The 21,654-nt window shown below is 54.4% G+C and overlaps 1 protein-coding gene across 4 annotated transcripts; it reads left to right on the top strand.

The window, feature by feature from the left end:
* Window positions 1–128: 128 nt before the first annotated feature.
* Safb2 (scaffold attachment factor B2) lies at window positions 129–21,598 on the top strand. 4 transcript variants are annotated; one of them, XM_060371304.1, is made up of 22 exons: window positions 129–525; window positions 1,654–1,741; window positions 5,516–5,583; window positions 5,660–5,863; window positions 6,668–6,730; window positions 7,649–7,676; window positions 8,508–8,840; window positions 8,922–9,159; window positions 9,571–9,620; window positions 10,178–10,278; window positions 12,830–12,979; window positions 13,060–13,169; window positions 15,072–15,199; window positions 16,155–16,246; window positions 17,452–17,588; window positions 17,776–18,066; window positions 18,401–18,538; window positions 19,172–19,214; window positions 19,853–19,983; window positions 20,853–20,968; window positions 21,047–21,113; window positions 21,283–21,598. In XM_060371304.1, the coding sequence occupies exons 1-22, from the start codon at window positions 355–357 to the stop codon at window positions 21,425–21,427; spliced, it is 2,892 nt and encodes a 963-aa protein (XP_060227287.1). In that variant the 5' UTR covers window positions 129–354; the 3' UTR covers window positions 21,428–21,598. The 4 variants fall into 4 exon arrangements, with proteins under 4 accessions (XP_060227287.1, XP_060227285.1, XP_060227288.1 ...); XM_060371302.1 differs by having other exon boundaries at window positions 8,508–9,159; XM_060371305.1 differs by lacking the exons at window positions 129–525; window positions 5,516–5,583 and having other exon boundaries at window positions 8,508–9,159.
* Window positions 21,599–21,654: the final 56 nt, after the last annotated feature.

The following is a 21,654-nucleotide window of genomic DNA, read 5'->3' as shown; positions in this document are numbered from 1 at the left end:
GGAAAACAGGTCGGCGTCGGAGCAGCGGCTGCAGAGCGGTGCGCGTGCGCAGCCGAGAAGCGGAGCAAGGCGCAAACTGGAGTGTGGGACGGTTCAAAGCGGTGCGCATGCGCATAAAAAAAAAGCCTGAGGCGGGTTGCTCACGTGTTTCAAGGGAATCGAGGCTAGAGAACGCTTAGCCGTGCGACCCTGGAATTGCGTCAAAGCTGCGCGCCTGCGCAGCCGCAAAGGGAGGCGGGAGGAAGTGAGTGCGTTTTCCTCTTAGGCGACGCCATTTTGTGCTCAGAGCCGCCACAGCCGCGGGCGGCGAGTGTATGAGGTTCCGGAGCGGGAGGGGAAGTCGCGGAAGCGAGAATGGCTGAGCCTATGACGGGGTCAGGCGAGCCCGGCTGTGGTCCGGTGGCCTCGGATGCAGGGACGCGGCGGCTCAGTGACTTGCGGGTGATCGACCTGAGGGCGGAGCTGAAGAAGCGGAACCTGGATACGGGAGGCAACAAGAGTGTGTTGATGGAGCGGCTGAAGAAGGTGAGGGGATCGGGTTGACGGCGGGACCCGGAGCCTCCCAGGCTGGGTGACCTTGGCCAGCCGCTGCGCCTCTCAGGGTCTTGCTTTCTATTTGCCCAAGGGTTTGCACGCAGTGAGGCCTTGTTGAATGGCACGGTGGTCCTAGGCACGTCTCCGTGACCTTGCAATCTGCAGCTCTCTTCCCTCCGCCGCCTCAGTTTACTCGGCTGAAGAATTTGCCAGTCGCCCCACGATTGGCTTTGCCCAGGGCCTCTGCACAGTCCATGCCCACTCCCAGCTTGGGTCCCCTCGCGCTTTCCTGGCCTGGAGCCTGGTTGTCATCTTGAGTCGGCGTGAGATGTCACCTCTCTGCTCCGCCTTGTCTTGTCCAGTGCACTTTAGCGCTTGACACCAACTTGCCTGTGTGGAACAGGGTCCTTGAGGACTAGGGCCTTCTGATTGGCTGCAGGAGGAAGGCGCCAGAATACTTGGAGTGAAAGTTTACTAAGCTCACGTCCTTCCCAACCTACGTTCTGATTTTTCGCATCAAAAGTCAGCAACAGCCCCACCCACCTTTATTTTGGAGATCTCCTGTAGCCCAGGCTGGCTTCAGACTTGTTGTGTAGCACAGGCTAGCCTTGAGCTCTTATTCTCCTGTCCCCCTTTCACCTCCCAAATGCTGGAATTACAGGTGTGCACTCTTGTGGCAAGCTAATGATAGCCTTTTGAACTCCGCTCAGCCCTTTGCCCTGCCTGAATCCAGGACAGGTTTCCTGGTATTGCCCCTGGGTTTGATGGGGGACGGTGGGAACATAACTCGCACAATCACCAACCCTGATTTGAGGGTAATCCTTGGATTTTATTTATTTTTACCTGTGCTGGGGATTATATCTAGGGCTATATGCTGCCAGGGAGTGTGTGACCACAACCTGCTGATTCTGACTCTTCAGTCCAGGCTTTCAGCCTCCCTTTCTCTAGGTATTGTGCCTTGCACGGGAAAGGGGAACCTGTCTGTGCTGGGTGAGGCCTGAAGCTAGATCATGAACAGTGCTGTCTCCACGATTGCTTTACCTTCCTTAAGTGTTGCTAGTAGGAAAGAATAGCTTGTTAGGCCCTCTTAATAACGTTGAAAAATCTGTTTCCCATCAGGCAGTTAAGGAGGAAGGACAAGAACCTGAGGAGGTCAGCATCAGCTGTGGAGCCACAAGCAAGAGAGCTGTAAAGAGATGCACCAAAGGTACCCACCTGTGCCCAATGCTAGGCCTGGGGAACGGGTGTCAGGACCAATGACTGGGCTGTATGTGTGCATATGCGTGTGTGTGTGTTTGTCTGCATGTGATTGCACATGTGTGCGGTACCCACAGAGGTCAGAAGCAGGTCTTGGGTCCCTTAGAACTAGAGTCAGGATTGGCTGTGAGCCTACATGTGGGTGCAGGGAGCTCAATCCTGTCCTGTACAACAGCAGCCGATGCTCTTAACCGTTGAACCATGTGTGCAGGCTACCTAGTGGTCTGGCCTGCACTGACCCGTGAGTCCTGAGGTCCTCCATCTCCAGCCCCAGCACTAGGATCACAAGTGCCCTTATGTCCAGCTCCTCATGAGGTGCTGGGATTGAACCTCAGCCCTGAAGCTCTTGCAAGCTGAGCTGTCTGTCCTTGCCCTGAAGTTTTACCAGTGGTTTCTAGAAGGACAGCTTTTCCTCAGCACTCCAGGCTGAGTCAAGAGGATGCCAGTTCCAGGTTGGCCTGGCCCCATGAGAGCCCTATTGAAAAGCAACTGAGGGCTGATTAAAGGGCTCCACTACTGAAGGTGCTTGCTGCTCTCTGTGGAGCTGTCCAATCCTTGAGACCCACAAGGTGGAAAGAAACAACTGGCTCCCAAAAGTTGACATCTGACCTCCATATGCACACCGAGGCGCACACATGCCTGTGCTCACAGTGACCATCATATGGTAATTTTGTTTTTTAAAGCCATAGCCTGGAGGCTTATTGCAACCCTGGCTGCTTGTGTTGCAAACACTTGCCTGACCTGATTCAGGCATATCAGATCAATGGGCAGAATTGTCAGCTGAGCCTGGGGGTAGGGGCAGCCGTCTGTCGCTGTTAGGAGGGTGCCTCCTTGGGCAGAGATGTGCCTATCCACCTCTGGAGTGTGGTGTTTGGTGTGATGTGCTGGCCCGTGGCTTTGATGCCAGTCACAGGCTCTTTGGTGGCAGGAGTGAGGTTGACCCAGTTGTTCTCTGAGCACCACTTTCTGGCAAAGTGGGGGAAGTTCCAGGGATGTCATAGCCACTGCCTCTCACAAGTGGGAGTAGCTCCGACAGAAGGGGTTGGGGCGGACAAGGGTTTGCCCAGCATGTAGGAAGCCCTGCATGTGTCCCAGAGCCTCAGATACAGGGGAAATCACTGCATGCTTAATGGCCCTGACCCACACACGATTCATGTTGGATTGGCTAGTGAGAATTTCCCTTGGGCCAGTGTTTAGCAACCATCAGTGTGTCTTGTTATGTCCCGTGAAGGTACTACATGCCCCCACAGAGGGCCTGAGTATTCAGAGCTCCTGCTCTCCAGCTGAACTGCTCTGCATACCATAGAGGTTATTTGGTACTGAGAATTGAACCAAGCAATGCCCAGCCACTGAGCTATGGTTTTGGCCTGTGTTTAGATTATTAGTCAAAAGACTTGAGGGCTCTTAAAAGTTGAGGTTTCTTTTTGTGTCTGTGTGGATTGGTGGGCACATAGATATGGAGGTCCAAGGCCAACAATGAGCTGATTCTTTGTTATTCGTGTTATCTCCTGGGATAGGTTGTCACTGGCCTGGAGCCTGCTGATTGAGCCTGGCTGGTTGACCATCAGTTCTAGGGAACCTCCTGCCTCCTCCTCCCCAGCATTCCTCAGAACATCCACCTTGATTGTTCTGCTTTTTTTCCATTTTATCTAGCATGCAAACATGTACCCATGAAGATGTTTACACCCTTGTAACACAGTGCAAGTGCAGAGATCAGAGAGCTCTTGCTGGGAGCTGGTTCTGTCCACTATGTGTGATCCAGGAGTCATACTCAGGTCACCAGGCTTGGCAGCAACTATCTTACTCACTGAACAATGTTGTCTCTTTTGTTTTTTGTTTTAACATTTCTGTGAGAATGTTGGCTCACATGTGGTATGGACAGCTTTATACACTCGATTTCTGAGGATGGAACGTGGCCATTTGATTCCAGAGGTAGAGGTGGTAATGACGGATGGCATGGCAGCAGGCAGCTGGGTCATGAAGCTGGGTTCACACTTTCATTCATACACAGGAAGCAGAGAGAACAGAGGGGAGTGAGGCTCTCAGAGCCTTCTCACAGTGACAGACAGCCTTTACCAAGAATCCACTTCCTGGAGCAGCAGTTCCCATCTGTGGATGGCCCCTGTAGGATCAAACGACCCTTTCCTGGGTGTCATCTAAGACCATCAGAAAATACAGGTATCTACATTAGGACTCATAACAGTGGCAAAATTGTAATTATGAAGTAGCAACAAAAATAATTATATACTTGGGGTCACCACAACATGAGGAACTTAGGAAGGTTGAGAACCACTATCCTCAAGGGCCCATAATCTCCCCAAATGGCACAGTGAACCGCATACAAAGTATCCAGATACCTAACATTTGTCATCCAGGTCACACACAGCAAGCATTTTTATCAGCCTGGAGCTGCTGATTGAGCTGAACTCTCTGGCCAGAAAGCACCTAGCACTTCTGTCTGTACCTACCCAATCCTGGGACGCCAGTGCAGACCTCCCCATACCCAGCATTTTACATATGGGTGCTGGGGCCTGAGTTCAGAGTCCTTGTTAACCACAGCAGTCTTCCCAGACAGCTGTTCTTATAATGTACGATACTTGGGTTTTGTTTATAGCTTCATGACTTTCCCAGTATTCAGTGTTTTGGCAGTTACCTAGTGTGTTGTCGTATGGAACCCAAAAAATAAAAGGATGACCGAAGGCCCCGGATCATGAGCACCACTGTGTTCCACTGTGGCGGCATTGAAGTCCTATGCTGCCAGGGGTGAAGTAGCCTGGGCATCGCATGCTAGTTCTGTCCCTCAGTGATGACAACTGCAAGAGCTTTGGGTGTCGCTGGGTGCACGCGCCTGAACCCCCCACCGTAGGGAGAGGTGCACCTCAAAGCCAAGGATGTTGCTCCTCCCTCCCAGGTCTTGAGCCTTGAGTGGCCCACAGTGGAGCGTTCTGTTCTCCTCGGTGCAGTTAGGACATCCTTTGCCCTAAAAGCAGTCGTGAAGCCAAGATGGCTCCATAAGCAGAGCTCTTGCCACAGAATCGTGAGGGTGGGCCCGAGCTCAGATCCCTAGCACCCACAGGACACCAAGTGTACTGTGCATCCATACCCATAGTGCTGGGGAGCTGGACATCCTACAGTTCCTGGGGCTTGATGCTCCACCAGCCAGGCTGAGTCAGTGGGCTCCAGGCCTGAGACCCTTACTAGGAGATAACTTGGCCAACAACTGAGGGAGATGTCCATTGCTGACCTCAGAACACCACGTGCATCTGTGTATGTATCAGAAAAGACCAGTACTGAGATGCAGGTTGCAGAATGCAAATAGACCCAGCAACAGTCCAGGGTGTTCCCAGACAGTGCTGCATGTGTCCTGCACACCTGCCTACCCCAGCCAGCAGTGAAGTTCCCATGCTCAGGTGCTTGCTGACTGGTGTGATGGGGAGGCACAAACAGGCAGCTCTCTGGGTCTACATAGCAAGTTCCAGACCAGCCCAACTTTTCCTGTCTTTTGAGGTGTTTAGCCTGGGGCAATTGTGAGCGTGCTTAAGGCTGTTTTATGCAGAGTCTGAGTGTGGGCTAGGGTGATTGAAGTCTTGTCTTAGACAACCACTGAGACAGGATCCTCGCAACATGGATGAATGGCTAACAACATGGAATTGTGTTGAATCCTGTCAGCTGATTCTGAGGCCGGCTCTGCACTCTAACCCAACTGACACTGTTCTATAATTAGGACCCAAGATGGAGGAGGAGGAGGGCGGCGAGGACAACAGCCTGGAAGAAGATTCCAGAGATGGGCAGGTGTGTTGGGCCTGGGGACGGCACACCTTCCCACGCTCCATGGTCTTGGTGGCTGACACCCTCCCTCTTGTCACAGGATGGGGTTGTGATGCTGCAGAGCTCACAAGACAGGGACAGCATGAACACAGGTGTGCCAGATGGAACAGAGGCTGAGGACCTCAGTGAGCCCTGCCTGGGGGAGGGCAACACCAACGACCACATCCCTCATGCCTTCGGTGACAGTAAAGAGTACGTGGCCGCGCAGCTGGGACAGCTTCCAGCTCAGCTCCTGGAGCATGCTGTAGGTAACTTGCAGCCACGGGTGTACCAGCGGCCCCAGGGGCTCAGCATCAGGGCTACCCAGGCCCTGGTAGAACCAGACCCCGAGTTTAATCCCTCCACAGCCAGGTGCCGGTGGCCACTGCTCCAGAATAGTGCAGGGAGTGCTGTGGGCTCACAGGGGAGATGGGTGGGTGGGTGGCATGAAGGCTGCTTGTGTCATGAGGGTTTGTCTGTCGTCTGTCACCTGGTGGTGCTACTGTCAGCTCTGAAGGCCTGAAGCCAGCACAAGTCTGTCCTATGGACACCTGCCATCCAGTGCAGGATGGCTTTGCATGGCACTCACAGCTAGTTGATTCCATGTATCGTTATGGTTTTCTTCTTGGGGGCTTGCAGAGATTCAGTCTCAGCCAAGCACAGGGATTATTAATACCAGTGGGCTTTACATAAACTGGAGGACCTTCACTCAGCACAGTCTTGAGTCCATGGCCTCAGGACAGGCTCTCTGGGTGCAGGAATTATCCTGGATCTCAAGGCAAAGAGGGAAAGGCAACTCCAAGTGGTCCTCTGAGCCCCACACACATCCTGAGCATCACACAGCAATAAGAAGTAAGAGTAGGATTGAAGCTGTGGAGCTGACGTGGCACCTGGTGGTCTGTGAGGCTCCTGTACTGAGAAGTGGCTGGGAAAGTCACCATCCTCAGCTGGGCAGACACAGCGATGGGTGTTGTAGAGTAGACATAGGTTGTGTGAGAAGCTGTGAGGTGCAGGCTGAAGTGCTGATGGCTCTGGCCTCCACGCACTCATGTTCTGATTCATGTTCCAGGTGAATGAAGATGTCTTCAAGAACACTCTGGAAGCTTCCATGTCAGACCTTAAAGTAACTCTGGTGAGTGGTGTCTCCTTGTGGCTCTGCAGTATAGGAGACATTGATTTTCCAGAAGGGACTGTGAATGAGAGAGAGTGAGAGCAAGCATGGATGCTGGCTGTTCATCCTGTGCAAGTTGGCTGAGGGCACTTGGGCAGCAGATATACGTTGGCTTACAGTTCCAAGGGCTTTAGTCTAACATCAGGTGACTATTGCTGTATGTCTGAGAGGAGGCAGAATACCATGGCAGTGGGACAGTGCCAAGGAGGCTGCTACCCCTCATGGAGGCCAGAGAGCAGAGAGAGGAAGAGATGGTGCAGGTGCCGTCTTCCCCAGCCAGTACCTTCCTGTTGCCTGTTCACATTCACCAAAGGAAGAAACCATTGATGGGGCCAGAGCCCTGTACCCAGTGACCTCCAACATCACAGTGTGGTACAGATGCTAACCGGAGCCTGCATTTGGAGGCTAGCACATGGGGTGTGGAGGTATTGTGTGGTAGGCTATGATCAGGACCAAAGGGCCAGGCAGCTGGACTCTGTAAGTGCCTGGAAGGTTCTCAGGGAAATCTAGCCTTGGAGTTGGTGTGACTGAGGTCAAAGATTTGGTGTGGTTGTGGCCCTTAAGCAGTAAGTGGCCCAGAGATGCCAGTGCTGGACACTGTAAGGTCCAGGCCTGTGCAGGTGTGGCCGCTGTCCTGAATGAGCAGGCAGGCTTCCTTAAGTCCTGAGCTCACTAGGGAAGGGGGCGGTGACTCTGGCTTTGCCTTTCTTTGCCAGTGGATATTTGGTGGAATGGGGTTCAGTCTCAGTCTGGTGCGTAGGAGCTACAAGTAGCTCTGGGAAGCATCTGAATGGATGAGGCCTTGTCACAGATCTGTGCATGGGACCCATGGCTGTGCTATTTGGAGTGAAGCCTGTCCTTCTGTTCTCTCTCCATCAGGCTGATGAAGGAGCCCCCTTGGAACCAGGTACTGCTGAGACAGGCGCAACATTGTGGCTTGGCGCCCTGCTCTCGCGCTCGAGTCCTGTCCTCAAGCTGTGTTACAGTTTCGTAAATCACCCCAGTGGTGGACCATCCCAATCGCACAGGGTCAGAGATTGGAAACCCACTGTATCACCAGATCTGTGCGTGTGCTGTGGCAGCCCAAGGGCAGCCTTGGGGGCAGATGCACAGCTTGCATCAGGCCATGCAGAATGGCTATAAGTGGCCACCAGGTGAGGCTTTGTGTCCGCATACGAGACAGATCTTGTGATACTATACCAAGCCAAAGATGGGGTTGAGGCAGGCTGAGGCTGTGATAGGGAACTTACCCAGAAGCCACTGCTGCCAGAAGACAAGTGGGTCTCTGCCAAGATGTTCCTCCTCACTGCCTCTCGACTGCCACGTTTCTGAAGGCGAAGAGCAGCTCCAGTAGCCTTGGACTGTGGTGCTGCCCACGACCCATCAAGCTGGGAGCAGCAAGCTCTTTGTTAAACGGTGACTGCTATGGCTTCAGCACCGTGGACTGCAAGTTGGAAGACACAGGCGTAATGGAACCCTGAAGAAAGCTGTGGAAGCTGCGCCGTGGTTGTAGGGTAGAAGTATGGGGGGTCCCTGCCTCTGCCCTTAGCACAGGCTGGGGACGCCATGGCCGTGGGCGCAGGTAGGGTGCAGGCGCTGTGTAGCGGGTTTTCCAATCTCTGTGTAGCCAGCAGTTCTGTCAGTGTGAGCGGGGCCGCCGCGCCCGAGCCGCAGTTGTGATTGCTTTATTTCCCTGGTGATTAAACCTTGTGCCATTCTATTCCTGTTAAATCCGTAGAAAATGAGAAAATACTCGACATTTTGGGGGAAACTTGTAAATCTGAGCCAGTAAAAGAAGAAGGTTCGGAGCTGGAGCAGCCCTTTGCCCAGGCCATGAGTAGCGTGGGGCCAGACAGGAAGCTGGCGGAGGAAGAGGACCTATTTGAGAGCTGCGGCCACCCGGAAGAGGAAGAGGAGGAAGAAGAGCAGGAAGAGGAGCAGGAGGAGGAGGGAGATTTAGCTTTGGCCCGAAGCAGCGAGTCTGAGTCTCCAAGCACTCGGTGTCAGTGGAGCGAGGCAGACGCCCCGTTAGCAGTAGTGAAAAGGGAGCCGGCGGAGGCGCCGGGAGGAGGTGGAGGTATCCAGCAGAGGCAAAAGCACAAGCGAAGGCGGAAGCAGGGGGCACAGGCGGAAGCCCTGGGCACAGGTGGAGGCGCCGTGATGGACCGCGAGCCTGTAGGGCTAGAGGAGCCAGTTGAGCAGAGTAGCACGGCTGCCCAGCTCTCGGAGGCCGCCAGCCAGGAGCTGGCGCAAGCGCCCACGGCAGCCCCGAGCCCCGAACCCCAAGATAGCAAAGACGACGTGAAGAAGTTTGCTTTTGACGCTTGTAATGACGTCTCTGCGGCTCCTAAAGAGTCCTCAGCCAGTGAGGGCGCTGATCAGAAAATGAGGTTTGTTGCTTCTCAGTCCTAGACCAGACGCTATCTCCTTTCATTGTTACTAGCGACACACATGAGCTGTTTAGAGCCTGCAGACGGCAGCCATGCTGCCCAGCTAGCTCCTTGCGAGTAGCTCCATGTCTCTTCGTATATTTAACGGGTGATTGGTTTTCCCCCTACTCCATCTACTGTGGTTGGGCTCTTAAATTGATAACCGGAATGGAAAGCTAAGCTGAATTGCTCTGTAGGGATCTGACATTGTATTTTCGTGGTCAGATTTTCCAACATAAACTCACAAAAGGTGTCTGTCAGTTTAATGTGAGACTAATTCCCTGGTAGGTATTCAGTTTTAGCGCATTCATACTTTGAAATGCGTTCGCTTCGGCTTTTCTGTGTAGCAGTAACATTCGTTTTTGTCTCCAGCTCTGTTAAGGAAGAACAGGATATAAAGCCAGTCATTAAAGATGAGAAAGGTAGGCCTCCCTTGGTTGTGTTACCATGTGGTGACCCAGAGAGGGGTGGGCTAAAGGCCAATTGCCCCTGTGCACGGTGCTTTCCTGAACCACTGTCAGGATTTGGGGGCGGGGGAGGGGTCTTCTGTCTTGTGCATCATGGGTAGCATACCTAGATGGGAACACCTTTGTTGTGAGTGACAAGGAGGTGCCTGTGAGACCCCCTGAGCCATCTTTCAAAGGCATCTTTGCCACAGGGTGTCACTGATTATTTCTGGAGTGAAGAGTCTGGTGGCTTCATTTAAAGTTTCTGCAGTGTGAGTCCGAGGACTCTGGCAGCATGTAGAAAGCTAAACATCGGAGTGTCCTTGGTAGGCAGGTGCGGGAGGAACCCTGAGCTTTCCCTGCTCCCTTCCCCAGTTGAGCGGAATCTGAGCTGCAGAGTCACTGGATTGTCTCCGGAAACAAGGCAGACAGTTATTTGAGGAAGACCCCTGACCTCCATGCTCTTGCATAGGCATGACACAGGGAGTCTTGCAGCTTTTACCTCAGTGGCACTGATGACCTCCTCTCTCCAGGGCGTGCCAGCTGTGGCTCAGGAAGGAACCTGTGGGTCAGCGGGCTGTCCTCCAGCACACGCGCAACTGACCTCAAGAGCCTCTTCAGCAAGCATGGGAAGGTAGGGCACCGCACAGCTGCCTGCCAGCAAGGTGGTGTCTTGTAAAAGCATCTGGCTTCATAGCTTTTAGTGTCCATTTCCTCAGATGCTGATACTTTCTCTTGTTCACGCTGATGATGGAAACTGGGGCTTCCTGTGTGCTTGGGGAAGTGCTCTGTCACTGACGAGAGCCACCATCTTGGTTTGAACTTGGAGATAGGCTGTTGTTTGTAGCCCTTGGTGGCCTGAAACTCACTGTGGAGACCAGGCTGGCCTGAGACTTGCAGCGCCACTCCGAGCCCCCTGCTGCGAGTATGGCACTCTCACAGTGGAACTGACTTCCTGTGTACACATGTGGAACAGCTATGGTGACTGCCTGGGCCACTCCCCTTGAGCTGGACGGAGATGAGTTGGTAGAGCACTCAGCTGTGAAAGTTGTGCTAGTGGGTAGCGCAGTGAGTTACAGGCCAGCCTGCACTGCGCAAGGTTGGGAACACCCACGGCTTCTTAGAGTACCCCGTCTCCAGCAGAGCTGACTCACCCTGCCTTTGCTCTTCTCAGCACCTGTGAGGACAGGTCCCTTGGAATCTAAAGCCAGAACGGTTGTGTGCCAGTGATTAAGATGTTGCCCTCTGTCTTTCTCAGAAGCATTTTACGAACTTGAGCAGGAGACTGGGTCCATCTTCTCACTAGTGCAGTCCACGCGCTTCAGAGCTTTTCTCGGGCACGTGGGGACAGGAGGGGAGACTAATCCTGTGGTGGATGAGTGAACTCGGGGCACAGCACTCTGGGCAGGTGCCTGGGCATGGGTGTGGTCCATGCAGAAGTCTTTGTCATCCTTGGTGCAGGCCTAGGCACCTGTTCCACCTTCAGTGGTTGTCATACTCACCGCAGGTGGTGTCGTAAGTCAGGCCCTGAAGCCACAGTTTTTGGTTGTTTGGTGCTGCTGTCCTCCATGCACTGTGCAGTGTACAGAGGCTTAGGGTGTGTCCCGGCCATTGCACACGACAGAGCCTTGAGAGCCAGGGAATGTGCTGTATCTGTGTAAGTCTCAAGGTCAGAAGCATGAGGACAGCAGGGGCTGAAGGTCAAGTGTCGCACAGTGGTCAAAGGTGTTCCCAAGGCTTAGACCAGTGGCGCGGTGAGCCAGGTGTGCACCTAGACATACAGCTATACCTCTAGTATAAGAAGCTGGGCACATGCCAGGGCGCATGCTTCTTCCCATTAGATACTTGGTGCCTGGGGTTCGGGAGGACAACATGCCACTCTTCTTCTCTGACTTCGGTCATGGGATGGTGCCCCCAGTATCCTGTCTGTCTGTCTGTCTGAAGTCCAAGCCTTTTGATGCACCTGTCCCTCTGACTATTTGTCTCCCTGGAGGCTATTGAGCACATGAGTGTGTGTCTGCAAGTGATGTCCTATGTGCTGGAGTGCAGGCCCGGGCCCCGTAGAGCACAGGGTGATGCCAGTCCCTGCTGCTTTGCCCTTTTCACTTTAGCACTCATGCTTGATGTAGAAGTAGCACAGGCGACTGGCATGGCCTTCATGTCTGAGGAGGGCAGCCTTGCTCTGCCATGGACAGACACTTGTTCAGCGGGCTTTGCTTGGTCTTTGTCCTTCTTCAGCTACCCACTGTCATTTTCTCCCAGCATTTTCAGATCTTTCTCCCTCCCTGACTTGCATCCTCTTCAGGAGAACACATTGGGTTTTCTGGGCTTTGCTTTCCCTGCTTCCATCTTTGGGAAGTCGTTTATGGACCCTCCTGGAACCCTGCCAATGATTGTGTTCTGGGGTAGAGGCAGTTTATAATTCTGTGGCCCCGGGCTGGTGTCAAACTTCCAGCCCTTCCCCACTTTCCCAGGCCTGGTTGGGTTTCCAAGTTTTTGTTTCATTCTGGTAGGTTATCCTGAACTTTTGTCCATCCTCTCTATTATGTGAGGACAGTCAGTGTCTTTTGGAGTTCTGGTGGCTTGGGGGAGCCCTACATCTTGCTGACATGTTGGGCTGCTGCTTGCCTGAGCAGATTCTGCCATCCACCAGGTTTGCCTGCATCACCTGTGGCAGGTGACAATGCACCTCTGTGACTGTGGGCAGGTATGCCAGGGTCAGGGCACTGTCATCCGGCTCAGAGACTCTGCATTTCTTTAGCTGTCCTCTAACTTGCTTCAGTTTCCCTTCCCTGCCCATGCCCCAGGAACCCCAGGTGTACAGAGCATCAGCCCTTCTCTGTGCTGCAGTACCTGCTGCCTTCACCACAGGGCCTGGCACAGAAGCTAGGGCCTGGCGGGGGCCAGGAGCTACTGAGCAGACACCTTTGACTTCACAGTCTGACTAGATTCTGTCTCTGTCCATGTGATGTTCATTGGCTCTGTGTACTGTGTTTGTCACCAGGAGAGCTACTGTGTTCTGATAAACGCAGGTTCAGTACGGTGCACAGAGGACGACTAGCCAGAGCTGAGTGCTGAGGACAGCAGCAGTTGTTAGGTGTCTGCTACTTGGGCCTTAACAAGCCCTGTGGTCTTGTGACAGAAGTCAAGTGTGTCCTTACACCAGTGTGCTCTTTTCCTCGGAGGTCGTCGGCGCCAAGGTGGTCACCAACGCTCGCAGTCCTGGGGCCCGGTGCTACGGATTTGTGACTATGTCCACGTCAGATGAGGCCACCAAGTGCATCAGCCACCTACACAGAACTGAACTGCATGGGAGAATGATCTCCGTGGAGAAGGTGAGGTCCCCGCTGTAGTCACCCCCCAGCGATAGCAGGGCTGTGTCCCCCCAAGTCACCACTGCCCCGTTACCTTCTAGGCCAAAAACGAGCCCTATGGGAAGAAGTTGGCAGACAGGAGAGCTTGTGACCAGAAGGAGAAGGTGCCAGGGCTGGACAGGCCTCACCCTGTGGAGATCAAGACGGAGAAGTACAGTGACGTGGCGGCCCTGTCCCTTGGGGTCCCAGTGCCCTTCCTACCACACCCCTCTTCCTAGCTGCTAGCCATGGGGCAGTGCAGTCCCTAGTGGGAGCCAGAGCCAGACAGCTGGGCAGCCTCCCGTCAGGCTGCATACCAGCTTCAGCACGCAGCCTTGACCTCCTGGCCTAGAGGTCGTCTGGGCTGACTCACCCAGATGAGCACCAGCTTCCCCAGCTTGCAGCCCTGCTTGCCACAGTACTGACCTTGAGCGGGTCATCTGTGTTATTCTCACATGTCAGGTTTTTCCATGTTTGTGAAAATATTAAAAGTAAATGCCATGCATTTCTGTGGCACCCTGGGGTGCCTTAGCTCCTTGCAACCCAGAGTCTCAGGTTTGCTTCTGCCAAAGGATATGGCTTGTGTTTTAGCAGAAGTAGCCACAGATCTGGAAGTCTGGCGAGTACCTAACAGCTTCCATGTCACTGTTGAGAAGACCTTGGCAGGAGGGCTCTATGCTGTTGGTGTCAGTGCAGGTGGGGCTGGGCTTTGAGCTGCACAGTGGCTCTCTGTCCACATCGGTGGGTACTAGGCCAGCCTCTGAGAGCCATAGCCCTAAGAATGTGGGTGTCACTGGGATCATGTATCATGCCATGAGGCCAAATTGTCTGACTTCCACGTATGTACCGTGGGTACACCCACACACAGAAGCCCTGTGTGGATGAGGCAGGCTCTGGGGAAGCGCCTAGCAGCATAGCTTAATGCCAGGACTCACTACAGGGGCTCCTGGCTGTAGCTATGTGGCCAAGCATGGCAGTTGGCAAGCCTGTGCTCTGCTGGTGGGCAGAGCATAAAGAGGTTTATTCCAGTGGTGTCATCTTGGGGCATGGTAACAGAACAGTGGTTTTTATTCTACGCATGAAAGGATTAAAAGTGTTACCAGAAATCTTGGGGAGTCCCAGCAGAGCCATTATATATATAAAATGTCTGGGAAATCAGGGTCCCCACATGGGGCTCTGAATCTATGAAATTTAAGAGTATACAAATGCGAGCCTGAAGGTAGTGTCTAGAGGTAGAGTTTAGAGGGAGAACCCAGGGCAGAGTCAAGAGGAAGGAGAATGGAGAAAGGAAGGAAGAGAGGGCCATAGCTAAGTAAGCACTTTGTGTGCCTGCTGGGTAAGGATCTAGAAACTATGGGAAGCTGTTCAGGCCAGGCTGAGCTTGCTCCCTGAGCTGGCATCATGGGTACTCTGCCCTTCTTGTCAGTATGGGGGTCAGTTAGTTGGTGCTGATATATTTTGAGATTGTGTCTCACCTTGTAAAACTGGCACAGAACTCAGTCCTCCTGCTTCAGTCTCCTAAAAGCTAGAGAGATAGGCTTATCCACTACACTGAATTAAAATTGGTTTTCTGTAAATGTATTTTTAAGGTGGCTCAAGTGGTAAGGCACTTGCTACCAAATGTGATGGCCTGAATTTGATTACAGAATTTGCATGGTAGATTCCAGTTCCTGCAAGCTGTCCTGTGTCTCCTATGTTTGCATTGTCAGTACAACCACATACAAAAGCAAAATAAATAGCTGGGAAAGTCGCTCAGTAGGAGAGCACTTGACTAGCAAGCCCTGAGTTCCATCCCTAGCACCATGGAGAACCAGGTGTGATGGCACATGTCTGCCATCCCGCACTAAGAGATGGAGACAGGAGGAGCAGGAGTTTGAGGCAGTGTGGGCTATATGAGTCTCTGGGTTAGCTAAGGAGCTGGGGCACAGCAGTACTCTGGTCCTGCTGTTTCCAGCTTTTTAGGCTAAAGAGGAGCTGGAGTGGTGTAGGCCTCAGATCCTCCCCTTCGCTGGTGGGTGGGGCCAGTGGCTTCAGGGAGGACCTCAGGGAGACTATGGCTGACTATTTTCAACAGAACTGTGATCAAGAAGGAAGAGAAACTGGAAAGAAAGGAGGAGAAAAGGCCAGAAGACATTAAAAAGGAGAAGGATCAAGATGAGCTCACTTCAGGAGCTGCCAGTCGGTCTCGAGTCACCAAATCAGGTGAGCAGCATCTTGGAAGCTGGTGAAAGGGACGGAGGCGTGGTGGGGATGGCAGCTGTCATGGCAGGAAATAGGCAAGACATGTCACTTGACTGAGTTTTGCTTTTTGTCCTCTATGAGCAACAGCTGCAGAGCAGGCCTAGCAGACCCTTCCCCAAAAATCACAGTGCCAGTGTGCACCAAGCTGAGTGTGCAGTCTTGGGGTAGGCACTGCCCACACAAGAGGAAGAAAGGAGCTTGCTCCACAGCAAAGGCAGGCCTGAGCCTGGGGCTGGAAGTCATTGAACACAGGGCTGTGTGTGCAGTCCATTTTCTTTGGCCCCTCTTCTGACAGGGCGTGGTAATAGCCTTGGAGCACAGGTGTGCTCTGTGGCTCCTCGCCAGCGGAGACTCCTTTCAATGACAAAAGCTAAGAAATTGAAACCAGAATTCCTGGGTGTCTTTAATCCTAGCACTCTGGAAGCAAGGACAAGCAGATCTCTGAGTTTGAGGCCAGCCTGTTCTACAGAGTGAGTTCCAGGACAGCCAGGGCTGCACAGAGAAACCCTATCTCAAAAAAAAAAAACAAAACTGCCCACCAGCTGGGCTGGAGAGATGGCTCAGTGGGTAAGAGCACCGCCTGCTCTTCTAAGGGACCTGAGTTCAACTCCCAGCAGCCACATGGCACTCACAACTGTCCATAAGCAGTTCCAAGTGGCCTGACACCCTCACACCAATGCACATAAAATAAAATTAAATAAAAAAATTCAAAAAAAAAACCAAACTGCCCACCAGCTCCTTTGGGACAAATGGAACATCCCTGACACACACACACACACACACGCACAGGAAATATGCTCATTTCTGGGTGATACACCCTTCAGGGCTGTGCTTGTCATAGATTGCAAAGGGCAGTGAGTGCAGGCTGAGCTGTGGGGTGCCCACGTGCTCATGGCTGCCTGTGCTTTCCCTGCAGGAAGCAGAGGCACGGAGCGGACAGTTGTGATGGACAAGTCCAAGGGCGAACCTGTCATCAGTGTGAAGGCCACAAGCAGGTCAAAGGACAGAGTAAGCATTGACTCCCAGCCTCCCTTCTCCAGGAAGTGCCCTAGCTGGTGCTTTTTGTCCAGCTCTGCCCACTGTAGTAGAGGACTGAGGCACGGACAGCCTTGGCAAGTGACAGGTCTGTCTGGCTTGGTCTAATCTGATGAGGGCATACTTGTTTCTGCTGTTGTCCTTGTGCTAAATGAACCCAAAGGAAAGTAGGGCCTTGTCTTGACAGCACCAGGGCTGTGTGGGTCTGCCCGTGGCTCTTCATTCTGGAAGCCTCTGCCCCAAAGAGCCAGGCTGCAAACTGCTCTACCAGTCGCAGGCCAGGGCTGGAGGGCAGCTGGTGACGAGCGCAGCGCAGGCGCGCACGTTTGCTTGCCCTGTTCCCGCCCCTGCAGGAGAAGAACGTGAGCGTTTGGCTCAGAGTGGCCGTGCCTGCAGGGCCCAGGGCCGTCTGGCCTGAGTGGGACCACGGCGGGAAAGCATCAGTGTAGCTGTGCAGAGAACGCACTGTAGAATGATGGCACGTGCCCCCCCACAACGCATGGCTCAGCTCATGCCAAAAGCCTGTGGTCCTGCTTCTGCTTTTTTCCTTCTCGTTTATATGCGTGTGCACACATGCGGAGCAGCTTGTGGGATCCCCCGGACTTAAAATTGTCTACCCTTCTGGGTCCTTTGAGTCTAGAGTTTTCTGATTGTCCCGAATTACGAATGCCACCTTCCTGGTCTGTGAGGCTTTGGCCAACCCCGACTTCCACAAACGCTTTTACCATGAAAGCCAGACCCTAGAGGACAACCAGCTCTTACACGGGGCCACAGCACACAGACAGAAGAGTCTCAGTCTAAGCATGAGGTGCAACCTCCCTTCTACCTGGAAGGTGTGGCTTGGCTCTGCTCTGATGTTTGGGGGTTTTGGCAGGGGCTGTGCTAAATCTGTATGCTAGGCTGGCCTTGAAATTGGAATCCCTCTGCCATCCATCTCATGCTGATGTTACTGGTGCCTGGCCCCAAGCAACTCTGTAAGGTTGAGAATAGGCTGACTTCAGATGTCCTGCTTTGTGGTGAAAATCGAAAAGAGTAGTATTCAGGAGCTGGGCAGGATGGTGTGTGCCAGGCTGGCTCAAAAGCTCACAGCGAAACCCTGGCTTTCTGTACTGTGCTATGGCTCCTGTCAGCCACCACGTCCTGCCCACTCAGTTCTGACTGAGTCATTCTGGTCACAGAGCTCCAAAAGTCAAGACCGTAAGTCGGAGGGCAGGGAGAAGAGAGAGATCCTGTCCTTCGACAAGATCAAGGAGCAGCGGGAGCGAGAGCGCCAGAGGCAGCGGGAGCGAGAGATCCGGGAGACTGAACGGCGTCGGTAAGCAGGGGTGCCGGCAAAACCTGCCTTGGCTCCCGAGCCTGCTTGGAAGTGGATGTGAGGGACAGTGACACTCAGACCTTGGCAGAGTAAGCCAAGGCCCCAGCTGGGTGTGGACCTCTGGGGGGGAGGCCACACACTGAGGCTGCAGCCTGGGGTGGGTCAGCTGATAGTCGCCTGTGTGCAGGGAGCGGGAGCAGCGAGAGCGGGAGCAGCGACTGGATGCTTTCCAGGAGCGTCGCGAGAAGGCCCGCCTGCAGCGGGAACGGCTGCAGCTCCAGTGCCAGCGTCAGCGGCTAGAACGCGAAAGACTAGAGCGGGAGCGGCTGGAGCGCGAGCGCATGCGCGTGGAACGGGAAAGGCGCAAGGAGCAGCAGCGCATTATGCGGGAGCGTGAAGAACTGCGGCGGCAGCAAGAGCAGCTGCGTGCTGAGCAGGAACGGCGGGCGCTGCGCAGACCCTACAGCCTGGACGCCCGGTGAGTGCCCTGCCCTGTCCTGCCTCCCCTGTGGACAGGCGCGTGGAGCTGTTCCTTGGCCAGCCCTTTGTGTTGCCCAGCCACGCTGCCCGGCATCCTGTGCTTGGGGAAGGCCATAGACAGCAAGGTGCTGCTCTCAGCCCAGTGGACGGACGGGCCGGTCCTGCTCGGGAAGCCTGTACTTCCAGGCATGGGGGTCCAGTGTCCCGGCACTGTGTCATGCAAGTGTTCCTGGGGACAGTCAGCTCCCCGCAGCCTGCCTCCCCGCTTGGCGACTGGGATGCTGCCGCAACTGCCACCTTGAATTAAGTGTGTTTTACAAAATGCAAACCAGGAGAGAGGACGGCTACTGGCCTGAAGGGAAACGTGCAGCCATGGAGGACAGGTACAGAGACTTCCCACGGCCAGATCACCGCTACCACAGCTTCCACCACCGGGAGCGCAGCCATTACCAGGAACACGTCATAGACAGGTGAGCACTCTCCCCTGAGACAGCCCCCCAGATATCATCTAGGTGCATGGCAGGTGAGCCCCGGGGCGCCCTGTGAAGACCTCCTCAGGACAGCTGCAGGTGCCACTGGGGAACACCAGGCCTAACACCGGGTGAGCCCACACCAGGCACCCAATGTCTAACCACGTAGCCTTCCGGCAGATCTCAGGTTGGGCAGGGCTGCCTGACCTAGAGGAGGAAGCAGGTTGGAAGGGGTGAGGGGTCACTTACCTCGGCTTCCTGGACCTCACCCCCACCTTCCACACTGTAGTCCCCTTTTCTCGTGGGGTCTTGTCAAGTCTGCTCCTCAGACTGCCCAGACTGTCCATATTCTAAAGTGTCTCTGTGCATTGATGGGGATGCCTGGCACAGCCTGTCTGCAGCAGCTCTCCTGGGCAGCCACTCGCTTTCTGGCTCCAGGGAGACCCCAGCTGCCTGTGGTGACCTGGCTCGCATCTCCCCAGGAAAGCCTTCTACCTACCACTGCCGTCCCTTCATGTTAGGTCCTAGCGCACATAGCTACACTTGGCGGGGGCGAGCTTGTTCCCGGGGGAGACGTCTGTTTCCACCCCACCCACTGGCATGCTGCCATACCATGCCCTGTTTCCATTGCAGGAGGGACGTGTCCAGACCAGGAATGGAGGAGCGGGATAGGCAGGTGAGTGAGAATGGCCACCTGTGGTTCCTGCTGTGGGGGAGGGGAGGGCCACTTGCTCCATTCTAAGTCTCATGTAGAAACTGTCAGCTCGGTCATTACTGTTTTGGGAATTTGGTGTCTTTTCTCTGGAGATCTGCATTTCCATGGCAGCTTTGAAGCCCTATGGGGAGTTGGGCCCAGGCTATGACCCCTCCAATTTAGTTGTGTTGTAGTGCTAGAGTCATGACATACATTGTGTTCCCTGAGTCTCCAGGGTGGAGGTGGGGTTCTACAGGATGGGCCTGGGTCAGGATAGGGCTTTGGAAACAGCTCGTCCCGTGTGTGTCCCCCGAGGATTTTTTAAAATTTTATTGTTTTATTTATTACAATTTATTTTCCTTGTATCCCTGCTGTAGCCCCCTATCTCGCCCAGAGCATATTTTTTGTCATTTCCCCCTTTCCTCTCAGGAAGGCTGGTACTTCATCAGCAAGAGTGCCCTGGTGGTAGAGAGCCCCTCATAGACACCTTGCTGCTGGCCGTGCAGCACATCTAGGGGACACGGGCTATAGCTCGTGGGAAACAGGCGTGATAGGAAGTGAGAGCTGGCATTGTGTGCACGGCCCTGGGAGAGACAGCCCTTCTCCCCTGTGCCTGGCAGTACTACCTAGATGACCACCATGGCCACGGAGGGCCCCTCGAGCACCACGGCTGGGACTCGCGCGATGGCTGGCGTGGCTATGGCTGTGACAAGAAGTTGAATGAAGGCCAAGGGCTGCCCCCTCCACCCAAGTAAGTGTCCTATTCAAGAGGAGCTTGGGATGGGCTCCTGGGGTATTCATGGGGGAGCAGGTGAAAGGATCCTCCCTGGCAGTGACCCACTTGGGATGTCCTCCTCCACCTGCTATCCCCGGATACACCATAGGTAGGGATCATGATGGCAGGGGTGCATTTGTCCCTGCCCCTTGGGTGGCAGCAGGGTGGGCGTCTCCACTCCAGCAGGAACACTCCGGGTTGGGTGGTTTGTGGTGAGCACAGGCCAACTTCCACACAGTCCTGCTACCTCATCCTCCCCCGCACTTCCCTGCTTCCCTGCCACACACTGTCTGTTGACTGTCCCTAACTGGAGCCTGTGTTAGAGTGCTTTCGTCTTGGAAAGCCCATACCACCAGCAGCCTGCACCTCATCCATCCGATCTCACCCACAAATCCAGCACCGTGGCTCTGCGTGCACACACACACTCATGCCCCTTTTATACATGTGCTTGGTCTCAGATCCCTCCATGCGGTGGTATGTTTCTGAGTGGCGCTCCTGGCCACCACCAAATTTCGTACCTTGGACACTCCCATTTCTACCCATTGGGCTCAAGCAGGATATTCGTGCTCCCTTTCAGCTGTGGGTCACGTTGCCAGCACATGCTGTCCACGTATTTGGGTCGGCACCTTTCCATGTAGGGGTAGGCCCAAGTGTGGACCACTGTGGCTTCTTGTGGCCCTACTGTGTGGCTGCCTTGCTGGGTGGCCAAGGTCCTTTCCCTGCTGGTGCCTAGTGTCCACATTGCCTGCAGTCCTATCTTTGAAGATGTCTGGAGTTGGGCTCACGTCTTGGTATGATGGGAAGAGCATGGGGGGCAGCCATGTGTCACCTTCTGTTTGGCAAAGGGTAAACCGAGAATGGGCAGAGCAGCACAACTCACGGCTGGAGGAGCAGCAGGTTCCTGCCTGGCACGGTGCCGTGGACACAACCATGACAGGCCATGAGCACTTACGGTGGCGAGGTAGGTACCAAGGGCTGCAAGGAGTGGGTGAGCATCAGGTTTACACGCAGAGCCCACAGAGCCGTCTCTCTTCTGCAGGTGCTGAGCGGGGCATTGCAGGACCCGGGCATGGGCATGTGGCAGCAGGCCGGGGTGGCATGGCTGGGTAAGAAGGCTTCAGTGTCTGCCACTGCCTCCTCCTTTCTCCCTCCCTCTACATGTCTGCTCCCCTGGCTGAGCTGGCCTGCATGGACTCTACAGTGCCCTGTCCTGTGTGAGTTGGAACCTTGTGGTCACCAGCCATGGCCCTTACAAACCATCCGCCTCTGTTCTAGGCAAGGGAGCTTTGCACACGGCGGACATTCCCAGGGCCATGTGGTGCCCAGTGGTGGACTGGAAGGTGGTGGCGTGACCAGTCAGGACCAGGGTGGCCGAGTCCCCCACCCCCACCCTCACCCCCACTTCACCCGCCGCTATTGAGCCCTGCTCTGGACCAAACCCTGCTGCTCCAAGTAGGCAGAGGCTGCAGCCCAAGCCACCTCCCACTGTGGCACCGCCAGCAGTCGCAGGTTCTGCCAAGTGTCATGTGAACTCACTCACTCTCCTGGTGTTTTTAATAAACACAGTCCTGTTCTGCCATTTGTAAGACAAGGTCTGTGTTGTCAGGCATTCCGCATCCCTCACATGCTCATCCACTTGCTCAGCTG

The sequence above is a fragment of the Meriones unguiculatus genome, chromosome 17, assembly GCF_030254825.1.
Source record: "Meriones unguiculatus strain TT.TT164.6M chromosome 17, Bangor_MerUng_6.1, whole genome shotgun sequence".
Taxonomy (NCBI): Eukaryota; Metazoa; Chordata; class Mammalia; order Rodentia; family Muridae; genus Meriones; species Meriones unguiculatus.
Note: the sequence above shows the minus strand (reverse complement) of the source record. Positions and strands in the feature narration are given on the sequence as shown.